Here is a 19,633-nt window from a genome sequence, read left to right on the forward strand (position 1 = left end):
CAGAGGGTGGTAATTAATGGGTGCTACTCTTCATGGACTAATGTTATTAGTGGAGTCCCACAGGGTTCGGTGTTAGGTCCACTGTTGTTTTGTATATTTATCAATGATATTGATGAAGGTATATCAGACTTAATGTCGAAGTTTGCAGATGATACAAAGGTTGGCAGGGTTGTTAATGACAGTAATGGCAGTGTGCTACTGCAACAGGATCTAGATAATTTGGGCAGATGGGCTAAGAAGTGGCAACTGAAGTTTAACCTTGACAAATGCAAAGTACTGCATATGGGTAGAAAGAAGTAACCCCAGAGAAACGTACCAACTGTGTGGTACTACACTTAAGGTGGTAGAAAATGAAAAAGACCTGGGAGTAATTGTGCAGTCAGATATGAAGTTTTCTGAGCAATGCAGACAGGCTGCCAGGGCAGGTCATGGGGTTTTGTCAATGATATATAGGAATTTTGCTAGCAGGGAAAAGGAGGTGATTGTCCCTCTGTATAAGGCAATGGTCAGGCCACGCCTTGAGTACTGCGTAAAGGTCTGGAGGCCTCATTTTAGGAAGAATGTAGATTTACTTGAGCATGTACAGAGAAGGGCAACAAGATTGGTGAGGGGAATGAAGGGATCCTCTTACCAAGAGAGGCTTAAGTTCTGCAAATTACAGTGGCTGGAGACTAGGCATCTGTGTGGTGATCTGATTGAGGTGTATAAGGCCTTGAATGGGTTGAGCACGCTGAATTCTGATGGGATCCTTCCACTTGTTCAGATTACGAACCTAAGGGGGCATAAATTCAAATTAAGAAAGGACAGATGTAGAATAGATGTGAGGAAATTTGCCTTTAGCCAGTGGGTGGTTAATTGCTGGAACAAACTTCCATCTGTCATTGTGGAAGTTGATAGGTTGAATTAATTTAAGGAGGAACTGGACAGGCATTTGGAGGGAATGGTGTGATTTTTTTTTTTTTTTTTTTGGCTGATGCTGCATAAGCTCATACACTTGCTTTCTTGCATCAAATGCCACTGCTACTGCTACTACAACAACAGATGGAAGACTGTTCCAACAATCAACCACCTGCTGGCTAAAGGCAAACTTCCCCACATCTATCCTGCAACCATCCTTCCTCAACTTGAATTTATGCCTCTCGTGTGGGTAGTCTCACAAGCGGAAGAATACCATTAACATTCAGCTTACTCAATCCAGTCAAGGCTTTGAGCACCTCAATCAAGATCTCCTCTCAAGTGCCTGGTCTCGAGATGCTGCAAGTTGTAGAACTAAAGCCTTTCTAGGTAAGAGCACCCTTTTGTTTCCTTCACCAATCTGGTTGCCCTTCTGCATCCGTTCCAGCATATCTACATCCTTCCTAAAGTGAGGCCTCAAGACCTGTATAAAGTGCTCAAGATGCAGCCTAATCGTGGTCTTATACAAAGGGATAATCACCTCCTTATTGCTGCTAGCAAAGTTTCTGTATATCACTGACAAAACCCCATGAGCTGTCCAGGCAGCATTGTCTACGCTGCTCAGAGAATTTCATGTCTGACTGCACAATTACCCCCCCAGGTCTTTTTCATATCTCCATTACCCTGAGTGTAGTACCACATAGTTGATAAATTACTCTAGGGTTACTGCTACCCATGTGCAGTACTTTGCATATGTCAATTTTTAAATTTTAAACTTCAACTGCCATTTCTCAGCCCATCAACCCAATTTTCCTAGATCTATGTATTATGAAACACCCTGAGGAATATGTTATATACATACTTCTCATGGGCATGTGGTATGTATGTATGTATGTACTCATAAAATGGTAAAGCAAATAACAGATTTGTCTTTTTGATGATTCTATTTGTATAAAACGAATTAGTAAATTGTTGGTAGTCTCTAATGTGAGCACATATACCAAAACTTTCATATTTCTTAACATGCCAATCTTAAGATATCCCAATCAACTGTGTTCTTTATTGTAATCTCTGATTACTCCTTTCATTATTAAAATCAGGCCAGTAACTACTGATTGAGAATCATCAACTATTTTAATATCATTCTCCATCTGAAAGATAATCTGAACTTATTTATCCACATGCAAGTAATGGAATAAAGCAGGAAGATGTTGTGCATATGCAACCATTTGGTGCAACACATTTGGTCATGGATATAAAAGGAGTCTATGCCAAAAGCCAGGTTTGCAAACAAACATGGCTACTAAGCAAAGCTCTATGACCTCAAATGGGGTGTAATTGTTAGAGCCTGAATGGTAGGAGAATATACGAAAAGGACAGCAGAATTCATTAACGTGTCAGAAGGAACCATCTCTAAGGTCATATCAGCATGAATGAAAGATGAGACAACATCTTTATTGAAATTAGCAGTGATTCACAATAAACAAACAGCAACATAGATATCTAATCATCAGTCCATACAGTGAAGTGCACAGACAAGCTGTTGTTGTTTGTTTGTTTTTAGGAGCATTAGCAACTAAGGCCATATTGCTCCGGGATATGCGATGGTCATTCCCTGACCTTTCCGCATCCTCCGTATTTGGTGGTGACGGGGTCGAACCCCGGTCTAATCAAGAAGCATGTGCTATGCACTGCTGCTCCTTCCCACCTGGCTACGGATGCACCTGCACAGACAAGCAACTGCAGAACAACTGTGTGCAGGATACAGTGGGAATCACAGGCAACCTGTCTGTGAAACTGAGCTAAAGGGAGGTGCACAAAGCTGGATACTATGACACAATGCTATGTATGTACACACATAGCTAGCATCTGCCAATTCCTGTTGGTGCATCTAATGGTGTTGGAAGCATAGGCCACAGACCAATGTTTCTCAACTGGTGGTAAAAATACCCTTAGGGGTACATGAGAGAGGTCCAGGTTGTACTCCGACACAAATGAAATTTAAAAAATTGTACTGCATGCATCAAAATTGTAGGTACTGGGGCTAACTTTTTTTTTTTTTTTGTTTGAAAATGAAAGGGGTACTTTGCACAAAAAAGCTGAAAAACTGACATAGATCATTGAATAATGGCAGAATATTTCTGTATGCATGTTTTTTAATTCGTATGAGGGAGTTGTAGAAGAAACCGTGTCTTTAACCATACAAATACAGCAGTTCCAACAGTTTTGTAATGGAAAGAGGGTATATTTACCTGATATGGTCTGAATTCCACTCATTCCATTAGACTGACATCTTACAGGCATAAGCCAATGATCATCCTGAATAATCATCTATAGCCTAGGATGCAGCATTTTGCTCATCTGGGATGTGCATATTCCAGAATGACTACCAAACCTCAAAGGGGTCTGTACTCCAATCACTTGATATCAATTCCACAGAACATTTGTGGGAGTTCTGGTGCAGAATCTACAAAACAGGTCACCATTTGTGACACAATCCAATATGAATTGGTGAATTCATATTTATGAATTCATTACCAATATGAATTGGTGACTTTCCTTTTGGATGAACAGTGTCACATCCCCTGTTAGGATCATTCCAAAATCTTGGGATTCTGTGTTGAACATCAGTGCAATCAGTGGCACAACACCATATACTGACTAATTTTTGGTAGGTTTTTTTTTAATTTTTTCTGTCCACCACTTATATAAAAATATATTTCTTATATTGTTTTTAGATCTACCAGCATGGCATTATTTATATTTTTATACCTATATTTTATGGAATAGCAATTTTCAACAGATTAAACCAAGATGGTCACACTGACTATCTCAATAAACAGCACATAATTAAAAAAAATCAATCAAGATGATAACAAAAATAGAAGTAAATACCTGTGAAATGCTTAATCCTTGTACCCTAACGAAATAATCCAGCAGTGACTGTAAAAAAAAATTACAGTATTTTTAATTCAATTCAATTTGACACATTCTTTATTAGTAAGAAAATCAAAGTTTAAAATGTTCTTCACTGTGAATTTGAATTTTCTTAATAAAGCCTCTCTGCAAATATTATTCTTAAGTATGGGCTGATTAATTTACTATTTATTTTATTTTAATTTACTAAAATTAACTGTAATTATGTACAGTACTTCATTTAAAGAATGCTGTAGAAAATGAAAGTTTATGCTAGAAAATATTACGTTTTAATAATGGTACTGCTCTCTCGCATTGTAAAATTTGACTAAAACTGGCCCCCAAACTAATCTTATATGCGGCGACTCTTGAGGACACATGTACATAAATAGCCATAGATGTGCATGCCATGCAAACGAGCCAAATGCATTACTTTAATGATATTTCAATGTATGCAAGCAAATAAAATATAAACTATTCAAGAGAATATTAACAGTAAAATTCTATTACAATCTGGATGCAAATAAAAGATTTAACAGAATTGGTATTAAGTCCAATTAATAATCTTTTCTAAAATGTGCGAGTCCTGACCAACGATAAACATGCGATTCATATTGGCATTAGCAGAATGATGCAAGGAAACAAGCTGATATAGTGCCAGCCAAAAAATGAATAAAATAAATCAAATTTATATTTAATTAAAAAAATAAAGTAACCAATGTCACCATCCCTCCTTTCCTTTATCTATTTCAAGTAATTATCCAATACTTCCTTAAATTAATTTAAACTTCCACCTTTATAAGGTATACATTTATTCCTCACACCTTAAAGAGAAAAGTACCAAGATTTAGTTTTAGATTGGTAGTCCTTATCTCTGGACAATCAACAGATGAACTAGGAATTGCCTACTAGACCTACCACAGGATGTTGTTGTTGTTGTTGTTATTTGGTTTTTAGGAGCATTAGCAACTAAGGTCATATTGCTCCAGGGATATGCAGTGGTCATTCCCTGACCTTTCCGCATCCTCCGTATTTGGTGGTCACAGGCTCGAACCACGGTCTATTCAGGAAGTGTGTGCTACGCACTGCTGCTCCTGCCCACCTGGCTACGGAGGCGCCCCACAGGATGTACAAGCAATGAAGCTCATGATGCACAACTGACGCACCCACAGCCATTCCAATCTGAGTCATGATATTCTTGAACAAGGTATTAAAAATGTATCTTGTAGCAACCCTTATTAAGGTAATAATTAACTTATAAAACAGAAAATTAACTTTATAAAATATGAAGAATGAACTTCACAAAATATTTGAAGTTAAGCAAATAACAAAAATTAAGCAGCTATTTAAACTTACAAATCTAAAAAGAAAATGTCTGAAAAGAATAAACTTTACAAAGGTTGTTATTGTTATTTGTTATTTAGGAGCATTAGCAACTAAGGCCATATTGCTCCGGGATATGCAGTGGTCATTCCCTGACCTTTCCACATCCTCCATATTTGGTGGTGACGGGCTCGAACCCCGGTCTAATCAAGAAGCTTGTGCTACGCACTGCTGCTCCTTCCCACCTCTGGCTAGGGAGGTCTTTTACAAAGGTAAGAAATTATATTTACAATATTTCAGAAATTAAATAAATTGAGTTACTACTTATGTCTTAATCCAAATCTAGCATGGTGCACAAGTGTCTATAAAGTGCATCTGCTTTTTGTGACTACCAATTGCTAAATTCAGTATATCTTCATTACTTCAATACTGAATTATTGAAAATGAAATGTATTTTGAAGTTGCTATGCTACCATTTCCCAATCTCATTTCCACAAGTACTTCATGTGAAATCATGGAATATTCACTCCTAAATGAACTACTAAAATGGTTAAAACTGGCAGAGTAACCTGTTTGGAATTACACAAATATTAATGTACATAGCATCTTAACTAATTTCATAATATGCCACCAAAAATTAAATATATATCAAAGTCAGTAGTTAAAAGTGCAACCTGCTTGATGTTACTTCTGTGTGTATGTGAGAGAGAGAGAGAGCTCAGTATATGGGTGGAACTTAAAAGTACAGTCGGGCCTCTCTCTTTTAACAAACTTCCATATAGCGAACTTTTTTGATTTCCCTCTGGTCATTATGTTGCCCCAGGGGTTAATCTTGGGGACTTGACTAAGTGACTTATCTAAAGTATAATTAGTGAAGTTTGATTTAAATTTCTTATTGATTTGTTACGTTTCAAGTTTTCTGTTGCACGAAGTGCATAGATTAGCTGCCCTACGTTCTCGTCGTCTGGGGTGAGCGGTTAGGGGTTCACCCCCCTAACTGGCTAAACGGGCATTGATTAGGTGGGGTAGAGTGAATTTGGTTAAATTGTATTTGTATTGTAAAGTTAAAAGTTGTAAATAGTTGGCAATTACAGCCCTTTAATGTTCGGTAAAAAGTTGAGCGCTAGCTCTCTTTCCAAGAAGAAAGCACATACTGAGATGGATGTGGATAGTGATTCAGGAGATTCAGAGAGTGAAAACTCTGAAGTTCAGGAAGAAGTGGAAGAAATAGTTCCTGAAGGGACACCACAGGATACAGCTTCTAAAAAGGGAAGGAAGGAGGTATGGACACCAGAAAAGAAAGTTGAAATGATATGCAATATGAAGAAGTTGTTGAACTCTATGATTAAAAGTTCAGGACAAAGACCAGTGGAAACTAGTATGGAAAAAATAGTGAAGGCACGAGAGAGATTAAGGGCTCTCCTGTTACAAAGAGAACACCGAGTAACAGGTAATGTAGCAACGAAGATAATGGAAATATGGGATGACTTAGAAATGGTTATAGTAAAGTTGGAGATAGATCTACAAGTGAGCAAAGTTGAAAAGGAAGGTACTCAAGAACAAAATAAAAAGGAATATGCTACCGTATTAAAAGAAAAGTGTGTTGCAAAGCCTCGGGTAGCAATTATCACCACAAAGAACAAAAAACATAAATGTAGTGAAGACATTAAAAAAGACCTAATTAGAAATGTGAGACCTGAGCTACAACATGTTAAAGTCCAAAATCTAAGAACTGTTCTGGATAATAAGATCGTCCTCGAAGTAGAAACAGAAAAAGATATAGATATGCTCGCAGAATGTCCAAAGTTCAAAGAACTAAAATTATGTGTAGAAAAGGTACCAAAGATAAATCCTAAAGTTTTGATTTACGATGTAAATCTAAATGTGAATGAAGATGAGTTAAAAGAACAATTATGGATCAAGAACTTAAAAGACTATGGTGTAAACCAAGAAGTGTACCAAGAAGGGTTCAATGTGGTATCCGTGAACAAAGCAAAGAGCAAGAAGTTAAATAACTGGATAGTGCAGATAACAGGTCCTGTCCACAAACAGTTGATCAGAAAAGGAAAAGTGTTCATCAATTGGTCCGCTTGTCGGGTCCGTGACATTGTCACGGTAACCCAGTGTTACAGATGTATGAATTATGGCCATATTGCGAAGACCTGCAAAATGAAAGCGTTCTGCGGACATTGTTCAACCGAAGGTCATTCATATAAAGATTGTGAGAACAAGGAAAAGTCACCGTGCTGTATAAATTGCAAGCGTAAAAAACAGACAGCAGAACATAGTGCCATAGACCATGCCTGTCCTGAATATGAAAAGGCTATAGCCTTAAATCGAAGAAGAACAGATTATGATTAGAGATAGTGCTGTGCTTGGAGAGAGACCTAGTGTGAGACTACAATTTTATTATGAAAAATTTTTTAGCCGCCTTATGAGTAGAGGTCTTCCTCCACAAGGAAGGGGCGGTAACTGTGGTCACACGGGATATTTGCTTATCTCTGTGTGACCACAGGCTAAAGACCGAGAAAAAATAATAAACTGTTTAATCAACAGAAATGTTAGAACAATTTTGGCCTAATAACCATAGTAGTGATGATAATTCACACAAATAATAATTGTAATAAAACTAAAAAGATTAAGACTTTTGCGCAGATAGGCTATTGCCTGGGTGGCGCACTGAAGGTTCTGTTGCTTAAATGGAATGGTCATTACGTTGAAAATAATTTCCGTATAACAAAGAAAATTTCCATATAATGAACTGATTTTGAGAGACATGGGTATGCATTGTTCACACCTCTGGCCTTTAGGCAATAAAGCTGATGTTTTAGGAAAGTATGAATTAAGTGCTAAAAGAATTAATTCCACGAATTAAGAGATAAAACATTCTACAATTTAGTGGTGCTAGTAAAACCCTGCAGGAGGAACCTGGCCAACCATGGTGCAGGATAGAAAAAAAGGTGGAAAGTTTTGGGAGAGGCCTTTGCCCAGCAGTGGATAAAATTTTTCATCCAAGATTTTTTCAAAAAACTTAAGTGAAATTTTTGAACAGTAGATTTTAAATTTCGATAGAAAGATGACGAAAGAAAACAGAAAAATTGTGTATTGTCAATGACTGCCCTGCCCACCTTCCCTCAGTAATTTTGAAACTTACAAGTGTGAACCTTGTTTACTTCCCTCCGAATACCTCGTCTAAACTGCAGCGAATGGACCAAGGCATTATCAAGAATTTGAAAATGCACTACCAAAAGCACATACTGAAAAAAATTATATTGAGAATAGAAACCAACTAACCTATAGATTCTATTATAGATTTGCAGATGTGCATATAAGAGTTGGCGTAAGTGTCAAAGGGAAGCAGCAGTAAAATGATTAAGAATTGTTTTGCAAAAGCAGGTTTTGCTAAAATGCTAATTAACAGTTATAAGAGGGATGAACTACTACAAGACATTGAGCAATCTTGGGAAGAGTTCTAAGCCAGGTTTGATCCGTGGAGAAATTGTTCTTGATGAATTTTTAGGAGTTGATAATGATGTCATAGTAGCTGAATATCTGAGTGACTATGATAATGATGTCATAGTAGCTGAATATCTAAACTGCAGCCAATGGGCCAAGGATTTGAAAATGCACTACCGAAGGCACATAATGAAAAAAATTATACCGAGAACAGAAACCAACCAACCTATAGATTTGCAGATGTGCATATCAGAGTTGGCGAAAGTGTGGAGTGAAGATGTAATGGAAACAACGATTAAGAGGGATGAACTACTACATGACATTGAGCAATCTTGGGAAGAGTTCCAAGTGAGGTTTGATCAGTGGAGAAATTGTTCTTGACGAATTTTTAAGGATTGATAATGAAGTCATAGTAGCTGAATATCTGAGTGACTCCAACATTTTGGAGCATATTTAAAGAACTAGTGAAAATATCAATGATGAGTAGGAGAAAATGAGGACAATATTAAACCTTCTAAACAAGAAATGTTGGGAGTATTTGAAAGTTTGTTTCAATGGGAAGAAAATGCAAAAGAAAATATATTAGAATGTTTAAACAAATGCATGCATTTTTATGAATGGCGTACCGACAGAAAAATAACAGTATAGAATCCAGTGAACAACAAAAAATAACCAAATATTTTATGATATAATTTTTAAAAGTATACTAATACATTGTGCGCATCATGTAAGTAGTGATTTTTTAATATTAATAAATTTAAAACAATTAATATTGTTTTAAAATGTTAGTAAATTTAATCATTCCTACTTCTTTCTGAATTATTACACGTCTTTTACTATGTTTCAGAATATTGAATAACAATATTTTTCATTGTTGATAAGGTCATATTTCTTTATAATGAAATTTCTGTTGAACGAATTTCTTCAAGGGAATGATTGATTTCGTTATACAGAGGTCCAACTGTATATGTTTGATTAAAATTGTGAAATTTTAACTTGGGTCCAATTAAATCAATTTTTTGTGCGTGCAAATAAAGTCTATTTACAGAAGAGAATAACCTTGAAGCTGCTTCGAGAGTTTTTCTCTCATTTTCATTACTACTTTGCCAAGCTGAGTTAAAGACAAAATATATAAAAATCTCCACATTTCAATTAAATGGTCCTAATATCCTGAAAATCAGTTTTTTTATGTGTTATTTATTTTAGTATATATAGTAGTCATGTGTAATACAGTAAGCACCGGTTATTAGAATCGGCTATTTTATAGAATCAAATTTCAAAGAACAGATCCAAATCAATAAAAGGCACTATACTGTCATCGTTTATTAGAATGACATCTTTGGTTATAAGAATCAATTTTGAATGCCTTTGTGATATTTTTCTATAGTACATTTCTGGAGGTCACAATGATAAAACAATAAAAACAATTTGCAGTTTTTGGTTTATTGAGCTTTTTTGTTTGTACAGTCTGTTATAAACTCGATCTTACTGCATTTACAATAATACCGATAGCTGGAATGCTGTGTGTTTTTACATTATTATTGGGAAATGTTTCCCCTTCACTGAAATCTTCAATCATATAAAAAACATAAATAAATTTTCAGAATCTACTCTTCACTCCTATACCTAAAATTCGTACACTTTTTACTCTGTATCTCATATGCACATGCATGCCATGTGCTTTGTTATTGATTGACGCTTATCTTTTTACTGTGTTTTAAATTTTACTACCTAAAAAAAAAAAAATTCCAATGAACAGAAAGAGTGAACTTGAGTGTAAATGATGAAGTTACAAATTAAAGAAACATACGACAAATTAAACGTAAGCAATATGTGTCAAAGGGAAGCAGCAGTAAAATTAGGAGTGCCTCTGTCATCTTGATCAAAATTATTAAATTCATGTCACATATTAAACACTAATGTGATCAGTGAAACCAGAAAAAGGAAGGGGGAAGGGAAATGCCAAACAGTAGATCAATCTCTGCTCGTTTGGTTCAAACAGGCCAGCTCATTTAATGCACCAATCAATTGTAGCATTCTTCTTCTTCTTCAAAGGGCTATTGATTTTGCTGAAAAACTCATGAAAGTTTAAGGCGATGGATGGATGGCTGACAAGATGGAAGGAGAGGCATTATACTGTTTACAGAAAACTTCACGAAGAAACAGAATTCCGATGGTTCTGCAGCATACAACTGGTTGAAACCTCTTGGCAAACTGTGTTAAGCACTTATAATACTGAAGACATTTTTAGTACAGATGAAACAGAGTTGTTACTACGTGGCTACCCTCAGAACATTGCATAATTTTTACAAATTCCTCTGCATCTGCAGGAAAGAAGATCCAAGACAGGATTACAATTCTTTTAACATGCAACATGACAGGAACAATAAAGATGAAGCCATTAGTTATAGGCAAGAGTAAATCGCCTAGATGTTTTAAAGGAGTAAAACAGCTGCCTGTTGATTATGCCAATGATTGAATGACAGCTTTGTTATTTGAAGATTATCTCTGTAAATGGGATTTGCATTTGTATAAGAAAAACAAAAAAAAATTGTATTGGTTTCAGACAACTGCCCAGCTCATCCAAAGTTGACTTTTAAAAACAGTGAATTAGTTTTCTACCTTGGAATACTACATCACTGATTCAACCTTTTACAGATTGGATATGAGGTGAAGAATCATCCAGTCTATAGATAACTGTTCTAGATACACTTCATATAATAATGAGTGCTTGGGATGAAGTTTCTGAAACCTGCATTAGCAACTGTTTCAAAAAATGTGGATTAATAATTTATGATGGTTAACTAAATCACAATACTGATCACATTGAAAAGCCTGAAAACACAAGTGAATGGGAGTTTAACGACTGGGTGGACACAGGTGGTGATCAACAAGTTACTACAGCTTTAACAGATGAAGAAATTACCCAGTCTGTTACTGATAATTTTGCCAAGGAGGAGGAAAATGAAGATGAAGAAGGAATTCCAGTTAAAACACAGCAAACTCGTGAAGCTATAGCCGTCCTGAGGAGAGAGTTGGAAGAAATGGTGCAAGTGATCATGAATCTAGACTGTTATATGATTTTGAAAAATCTATAGATTTTGTAGTGATAATTTAAAGCAATTTAAAATAAGTGACTATTTTAAATTATAATCATATTACAAAGTGTTATGTTTAATTAATATGTGCATTAATTAAGCTATGTATGCAAGTATAAATTTATTTTTATTTTGCTAACCTGTGGATAATATTCTTTCGATTTTCACATATCATTTAATTGTTAATAAACTTTTGGTAATAAAATATAAATTTGTGCTTTAATATCTTTATTTTTATAGCCTGTCGATAATATTTGTTGATTTTCGCTTATATTCTAAATCGGCATTTATTAGAATCAAAGTTCAATTTGCAAATGTGATCACTATAACTGTTGCTTACTGTATTTTATTTAAGCACACAAATCAAAAATTTAATTCCACAACCAAGGTAAAATTTGCAACTGTAATTAAGCATATATTTAGTCAGTAAATGTGCAGGTACTCATTTTCATAATTTTTCTGAAAAAACTGCAAACCTATCACATCTAAGAAATCATCAGAAAAGACCCTGGTTTACATGCAACTTCAGAGGCTTATGCGAGGGCTGTTCAATAAAGAAATCATAATTTTAAACAAACAACTGTACTGCTTGCTATTTCTAGCTGAGATGTGAAATTTAAAACCAAACCAAACTGCATCACATATTAACTGTGCAAATGACTTGTGCGAAAAGTGTGAACTTGGCTGCCATTCAAGTTTATGCCTGTTCAGTTTTGCCTATGTAATAATGGGGCAGTAACAAGAGGAGCAGTATACTGCTCTCAACTTTTGTTTCCATCTCAGAAAAAGATCAACTGAAGCATATGATATGTTAAAAGAGGCTTATGATGAATTTACACTTGCGCATAGCACAACTCACAAGTGGTTTAGAATGTTTAAAGATGGAAGTGATTCAATCACAAAAATTGGCAGTCCTGCAGCTCCAACCACTGCTGACACTACAGAAACCATAAACCAAGCATCTGTAATTGTGAGAGAATATTGTTGTATAGCAGTAAAGCAACTGACAGAGATGTTGAGAATATCAGTAGGAAGCAAGCATGGTATTCTCCGTGGCCATTTGCACTTGGCATGTTTGAGCACTCTGGGTTCCAAGACAACTCGCATCTAAGCAACAAGTTCACATGAAGGTTTGTCAGAAGCTACAACAGATGGCTACTGAAGATGATGAGGTTTTATACAAAGTGATAACGGTGAACGAGACATGACTATATAATTTCAACCCAGAGAGTAAACAACAAAGTTGTGTTTGGAAGTCTATGTCATCGCTAATACCGAAAAAAGCAAAAGCTGTGGCTTCTTTAGGAAAGGTTATGGTTATCTCTTTTTTTGACATTCAAGGAATGGTTTACCAGCATGTTGTGTCACGTCATATTTCACAACCTTACTATAGAATCATACTGCACACTTTACAGGATCATATTTGTTGCAAATGACCACAACTGCATGCAGGTGGAAGGATGCTGCATCACAACAATGCAAGACCTCACAATGCTCATGCTGTCATTGAGTACTTAGCCAGCATTAGCATGGGCACATAATGCAAGAAAGCAAGGTTATGTAGCATCAGCCCAAACACACACACACACACACACACACACACACACACACACACACACACACACACACACACACACACACACACACACACACACCTAGTTCTGCTTTCAATCTGTTTAAACTATCAACTTCTACGACAGATGTAAGTTTATTCCAGCAATCAACCACCCGCTGGCTAAAGGCAAACTTCTGCACATCTATCCTACAACTGTCTTTCCTCAAGTTAAATTTATGCCCTCTCAAGCAATTATTCTGAGCAAGAGGAAGAATTCCATCAGTACTGAGCATGCTCAAACCATTCAAGGCTTTATACACCTGAATCAGATCACCTCGCTGGTGCCTAGTCTTCAGACACTGTAATTTGCAAAACTTAAGCCTTTCTTTGTAAGAGCAACCCTTTGTTCCATTCACTAATCTTGTTGCCCTTCTCTGTACTCATTCCAACAGCTCTACATCCTTCTTAAAATGAGGCCTCCAGACCTGTATACAGTACTCAAGGTGTGGCCTGACCATTGCCTTATACAAGGGTATAATCACCTCCTTATCTCTGCTAGAAGAATTCCTGTATGCCATTGACAAGACACAGTGAGCTACTCTTGCAGACCATCTGCACTGCTCAGAAAATTTCATATCTGCCAGCACAATTACCCCCAAGTTCCTTTTCACTCTCTACCACTGCTAGTGTAGTACCACGCAGTTGATATGTTATTCTGAGATTACTGCTTCCCATATGCAGTACTTAACATTTGTCAATGTTAAACGTCAGTTGCCACCTCTCAGCCCATCTGCTCAACTTTTCCAGATCCTGTTGCAGCAGTGTACTGTCATTAGTATCATTAATAACCCTGCCAACCTTTGTATCGTCTGCAAACTTGGACATTAAGCCTGATATATCATCATCAATATCATTAATGAATACAGAAAACAACAATGGATTCAACACTGAACTCTGGGGGGACTCCACTAATAACATTAGTCCACGAATAGCAGTGTCCATTGTCATTTAAACATAGCAGCAATTTGCCTCCACAATGCCACATGCTCCAATTTGTGCAGCAGTCTTCCATGTGCAACAGTATCAAAAGCCTTTCTAAGATCCAAATATATGATATCAAAATTAATCTTTGCATCCAGTTCCTTTGTCACTACATCACAGAGTATCCAATCAAATTGGTCAGACAAGACTTCCCCCTAACAAACCCATGCTGTGTCTAGCTATAACTGAAGTATTGTCTAGATGATCCTGCAATGCTTCTTTAACCAGTGTCTCCATTAATTTCCCTGGAACAGAAGTTAAACTAACAGGTCTGTAATTACCTGTGTCTTCCCTCAATCCTCATTTGTGGATTCGGGTCACATTTTCACATCTCCAGTCAATGGGTATGTCCCCTGAGTCCAAGAAAGCTCTCATAATTATGACTAATGGTTTGCTTACTTCCTTTGCTGCCTCCTTTAATATAACTGGATAGATTACATCCACCCCAGGTGCCTTTCTTATGTTTATCTTCAACAATTTCTCTTCCACTTTACTCTCAGTTATTACAAGATTATCTAGCTTACTGCCAGAGTTTAATACACTCTGGCATTCCTCTCCCTCAATAACTCCTCATGTGTGAATGTAGATGCAAAATATTCATTTAGTTTGTTAGCTACCTGAGCAGGATCATCAACACTTGACTCATCAATATCAAGTGGACCAATCTGATTCAACCTCTTCCTTCTAGAGTTTACATAAGTAAAGAACTCTTTCCTGCTTTTCTTTGCATCCTTTGCCAAAGATTTCTCGTAATCTGCCTTTGCCTACCTAATCTCCTTTGTGACTTGGTTACAGACCAGCTTATATCTATCACAGGCTTCTGTGTCAACTGTTAATTTATATGTATCCCATGCATTTTTCTTCTCTGCCACATGTCTAATTAGTTCATCTGACATTAATTTAGGCCTAAATTGTGAACAATATTTCTTAGTTGGTATGAAAAGCCTAGTAGCTTCCAAAATTATTTCTTTGAATGCTTCTCATTTTGAATTTTCTGTTGGTAACATCATCAGTTGGTTCCACTGTATAGAATTTAAATAATGTCTCAGACCACTGTAGTCACCTTTATGAAAGCAAAAACCCTTCTCTTTACCCCTGATGGTAGTTACCTCTTTGAGTAAATCCCACTTCAGCACAATGTGATCACTGCCTCCTAGTGGTTCCTTTATCTGCAGATTCTTAATGCATGAAGAATCACTACTGATAATCAGATCAAGAGTATTACTCACTCTAGTTGCCTCCCGAACATGCTGCTGTAGAAAACAATCATCCAATAAATCCACAAAAGCCTTGCTAGTGTATGAGTGACCAACCCACAAATTCCAGTCAATCTCTGGGAAATAAAAATCCCCCATTATAAGACACTCTGATTTACTGGTCCACTCTATTTCTCTGCACAACTGCTCATTATACTCATCAGATTCAATAGGCCTATAACACACACCAAACAGACTCAACATTGCATTGTCTACCAACATCAGTTGGATGCACTTCCTTAGATTTTGTGTTTCTTAATTAACAGCATGACCCCCCCCCTTCCTTCCTGTACACATTGTACTTTCCAAATTCCATTTCTGCACTGCTTATGTCTGTGTGACACCAAGTCTCTAATATCCCAACAATATCTGCCTTTGATGTCTTGACTAGCACTTCAAGCTCATCAAATTTATTAACTGTACTCCTAGCATTGGTTTACATGCAAGTATACATGCACCTGTTTCTACTCTTAGTGACCCTAACACAGCCCATATATTTACTTGTTCCGCTATGACTCCAAGCAGTCCTGGAAATCTCCATTGCCTTGCTTTCCAAGCTGCTGCTCAATTGTATTTCAATAGAAGCAGTACAAGAATCACTTTCACCTCTGCCAGTGCCTACTGTTAATCTATTAGTCTGTGTATCCCCCTAAGCTAGCAGTTTTCCGACCCACCTAACTCTGCCTCGATAGCATCAGCAAATATTCTTGCACCCTTTCTATTTAATTGTAGCCCATCCCTGTAGAAGCAGTCTCTCCTGTTAACAAGCACAGACCAGGCTGAGAAAAATTCTATCCCTTGAGCCTTACACAATCTCTCCAGGGCCAAATTGATCTCTCTCCTCCCACCTATCGTGTCTAGACAGAATTGCAGACACTTTCAAATACAATTAATGTCATATGTGTCCATCTGTAGAAGTTAATGACATTGGCAATTCTGAAACACGTCAAAAAAAAGTGCTTCCACCATGTTTTTGAAGAATGGCAAAAATGTTGCATTAAGTGCATTTCATCAAATAGGGACTAATTTGAAAAGACCATCAAAATATAGATGATTAATAAAGGTATGTTGTGAAAAAAAAATTACGATCATTCTTCATTGAAGAGTCCTCATTATAACTAATGAACATATAAGAGTGTTGTTGCAAGTTTTAAAGGATCAAGGGCATCCAAATATGCTCCTACTTCCTAGGAAATGTAGAGATAATAATGAAGAATTTTGAATGAATTTTTATCATAACAAAAAGAAAAGACATCATTTTATAAAGAAATCAAAATGAAAGTGTATATTAAAATTAATTTAATATAATTTTGCTTTATAACTGGATAACTTAGGCACTTAAATTGCTAATGCTGCACCCAGTATTAAATATATATATACACACAGGGGAGGGGGGATGCAAAAGTAGGTATGCAGTTATGAGTCTGAGAAATGAAATCTTTATATATTTATTATATTATCTTTTATTATTTTGCATTCCTTATTTATGATTTTTTTTTTTTTTTTTTTTTGTTTTTTCCTGATAATTATGGCTGGTAATTTAACCATGACCAATGAAAGTGGATAATCAAACAATACTGGAAGGCAGAGAATGCTGAAAAGGTTCGACAGAAATGGGGCGAAGAATTTGATACAGCACCACCAACTAGGCTAACAATCTACAGAATACACAATAAATTCAATCGGACTGGGCCCATCTGTAATATGCCAAAGAGTGGTAGACCAGTCAGTGTTACTACCACTGAAAATAAAATGTTAGTTGCTGTGCCATTTACTTAAAGCCCACAAAAATCAAAAAAAAGAGAGCTTCTAGTGAGTTAGGCATTACCCGCAGATCTTTGGGTCGTCTGATTCAACGTTTAGGTTTGAAAACGTATTGGCCAAGATTAATTCATGGATTATTTAGAGGATGATCCGGATCGCCATTTACAATTCTGCGAAGTAGTTTTGAATGAAGAAAGACAAGGTGATGGCATCATTCAAAAAATTTGTTGGTCCGACGAAGCAAATTTAAAATTTTCAGGCATTGTTAATAGGCACAACTGTGTCTATTTATTCAACAGAAAACCCCTATGTAACAATTGAAGAACAGTTGAATTAACCTGGGGTTACAGTTTAGGCAGGCCTTTCATGTAAAGGGATTATTGGACCTATCTTTTTCAGTACAACTATAAACATGTATCTTAACATGCTAAAGGACACTGTTATACCAGAATTATGACTACAGCATGCTAATGAGGACTTCTTTTTTCAGCAAGATGGGGATCCTCCCCAGTATGCTGTAACCATGCGTGATTTTCTTGACCAAGAATTCCCCCATAGGTGGACAGGCTGACAAGGGCCAGTTGAATGGCCACCACGATAACCAGACCGCACCCCAATAGACTTCTTTTGAGGTGTTATCAAAGATAAAGTATTTTCAAGAAAACCACGCACTGTTGATGACATGATTCTATTCATAAGAGAAGCATGCTAAGAAATTGATAACAATAAAGACCTCTGTTCCAAAGTATGCTTGAGTATAGAAACTAGAGTACAGGAATGTGTAAATGCTGAAGGCAAACAATTTGAGCACTTAAGAGATTGTACTTAATTTCAATCTGTACGTCATCCTTATTGTGATTTAATAAAGTTATTGTAATAATAATAATAATAATAATCGTAACTTTGTAATCATCAGCATGTTTTTTTCCATAATAAAAACTGTATACCTACTTCTGCACCCCCCTGTATAATATCAAAGTAAAATGGTTAAAATTTCTAACTATTGTTTATCTGATACTAAAAATAACTAATAAGAGAAATTTATCTAGTTTATAAAATAATTTACTGATTAAAAAAAAAGAAGGAAAAAAGGTTTAAGAAAACAGAACACTTGAATTTGGTATACCTGAGCAGTATTTTTTGTATCACAGCATAAATCGGATACTGAAGTTAGTCCCTCTGTTCCATCTATGGTGAACTGCTCATCAGTAAGAGATATCTAAATATATATATATATTTATTTATCATTAATTTATCACATCAAAAAACGTAATATAAAAATATAATTAATTGTTTTGATGAAACACATAATATATAATATAAAAAGTAAGGTAACATGTTTTGGAAAAGAAAGTGTCCTCTCCAAATGCAGACAAATGAAAAAGTATGCATAGTTATCCAATTTCTGCACATCAAAAGGATTAGGCCTATAGTAATTCACCAAAAACTGCAAGTTACTTATGATCCAATAGTTACATCCAAAGAAAATGTCCCTTTTAGGTGTGCTCAGTTCAAACAAGGCCAAACAAACACACTGTCTGTATACAACATTGGTTAGCGCATTACAGATGGGAGGTGTTTGCTCTTCTAGAGAGTACTGATCTTGCCCGATCATTTGGCCTTTGAAAACACAACTGGCATAAAACTGATCCAGTGGCAACAAAGTAAATTGCGTGTTGAAATATAGCTGAACAGAAATAGATGAATTTTATTAGAGGCAGGAAGGCACTCATGACACCATGGGAAAAGTGATTGAATTTGATGAGCAATTATGTTGAAAAGTAGTACAATATAAAATATGTAAGCAAAAAAGTAAACATACAGAATTATAACAGCATATATTATATGCTACACTACACTGAATTAGAAGGAATATTTTGGAAAGCATTTATGAAAATGGAAATCCTTGCCAAGACAATCTTGTACACTAAATTAACACATTTGGAAAATGCTAACTTGCATCCAAACAAACTGCAATTTTTGTCTTAATGAAAATATGCATCCATTCAGTTGCAGTCAATAAAAGAGTGCTGTAAAGTGAGAGGCACATGAAATAAACAACTGAATGATATAGGCACACTGACTGAACCATGGACTATTGCATCAGAGTTGGGATTTTGCTTAGAATCAATTGCACTGTCTGGAGAGTTCTATAAAAGCTGGATACTTGGTTCACAGTTTCATATGTTCTTTGCTTATGTTGAAGTTATTTTATCTATTTTAGTATTTTCTACAAGAGAAGGCGACATTTTTTAAAGATTGTAAATACAAGAAAATGTCGCCTTTTCTTGTATTTTCTACAAGAAAAGGCAACATTTTTTAAAGATATG

At 35.9% G+C, this 19,633-nt stretch overlaps 1 protein-coding gene across 1 annotated transcript in view; it reads right to left on the bottom strand.

Annotated features, from left to right (window-relative positions):
• Positions 1 to 19,633, bottom strand: part of Vps51 (vacuolar protein sorting 51) — a 202,273-nt gene that overhangs the window by 44,316 nt on the left and 138,324 nt on the right. The window contains exons 15-16 of the mRNA XM_090385571.1: positions 18,430 to 18,522; positions 3,790 to 3,837 (exon numbers count right to left, since the gene is read on the bottom strand). Coding sequence (XP_090241697.1) covers positions 3,790 to 3,837; positions 18,430 to 18,522 — 141 coding nt within the window. The remainder of the gene's footprint in view (positions 1 to 3,789; positions 3,838 to 18,429; positions 18,523 to 19,633) is intronic.

This window comes from Mastigoproctus giganteus, chromosome 11, assembly GCF_048544385.1.
Source record: "Mastigoproctus giganteus isolate SK-2022 chromosome 11, ASM4854438v1, whole genome shotgun sequence".
Lineage (NCBI taxonomy): Eukaryota > Metazoa > Arthropoda > Arachnida > Uropygi > Thelyphonidae > Mastigoproctus > Mastigoproctus giganteus.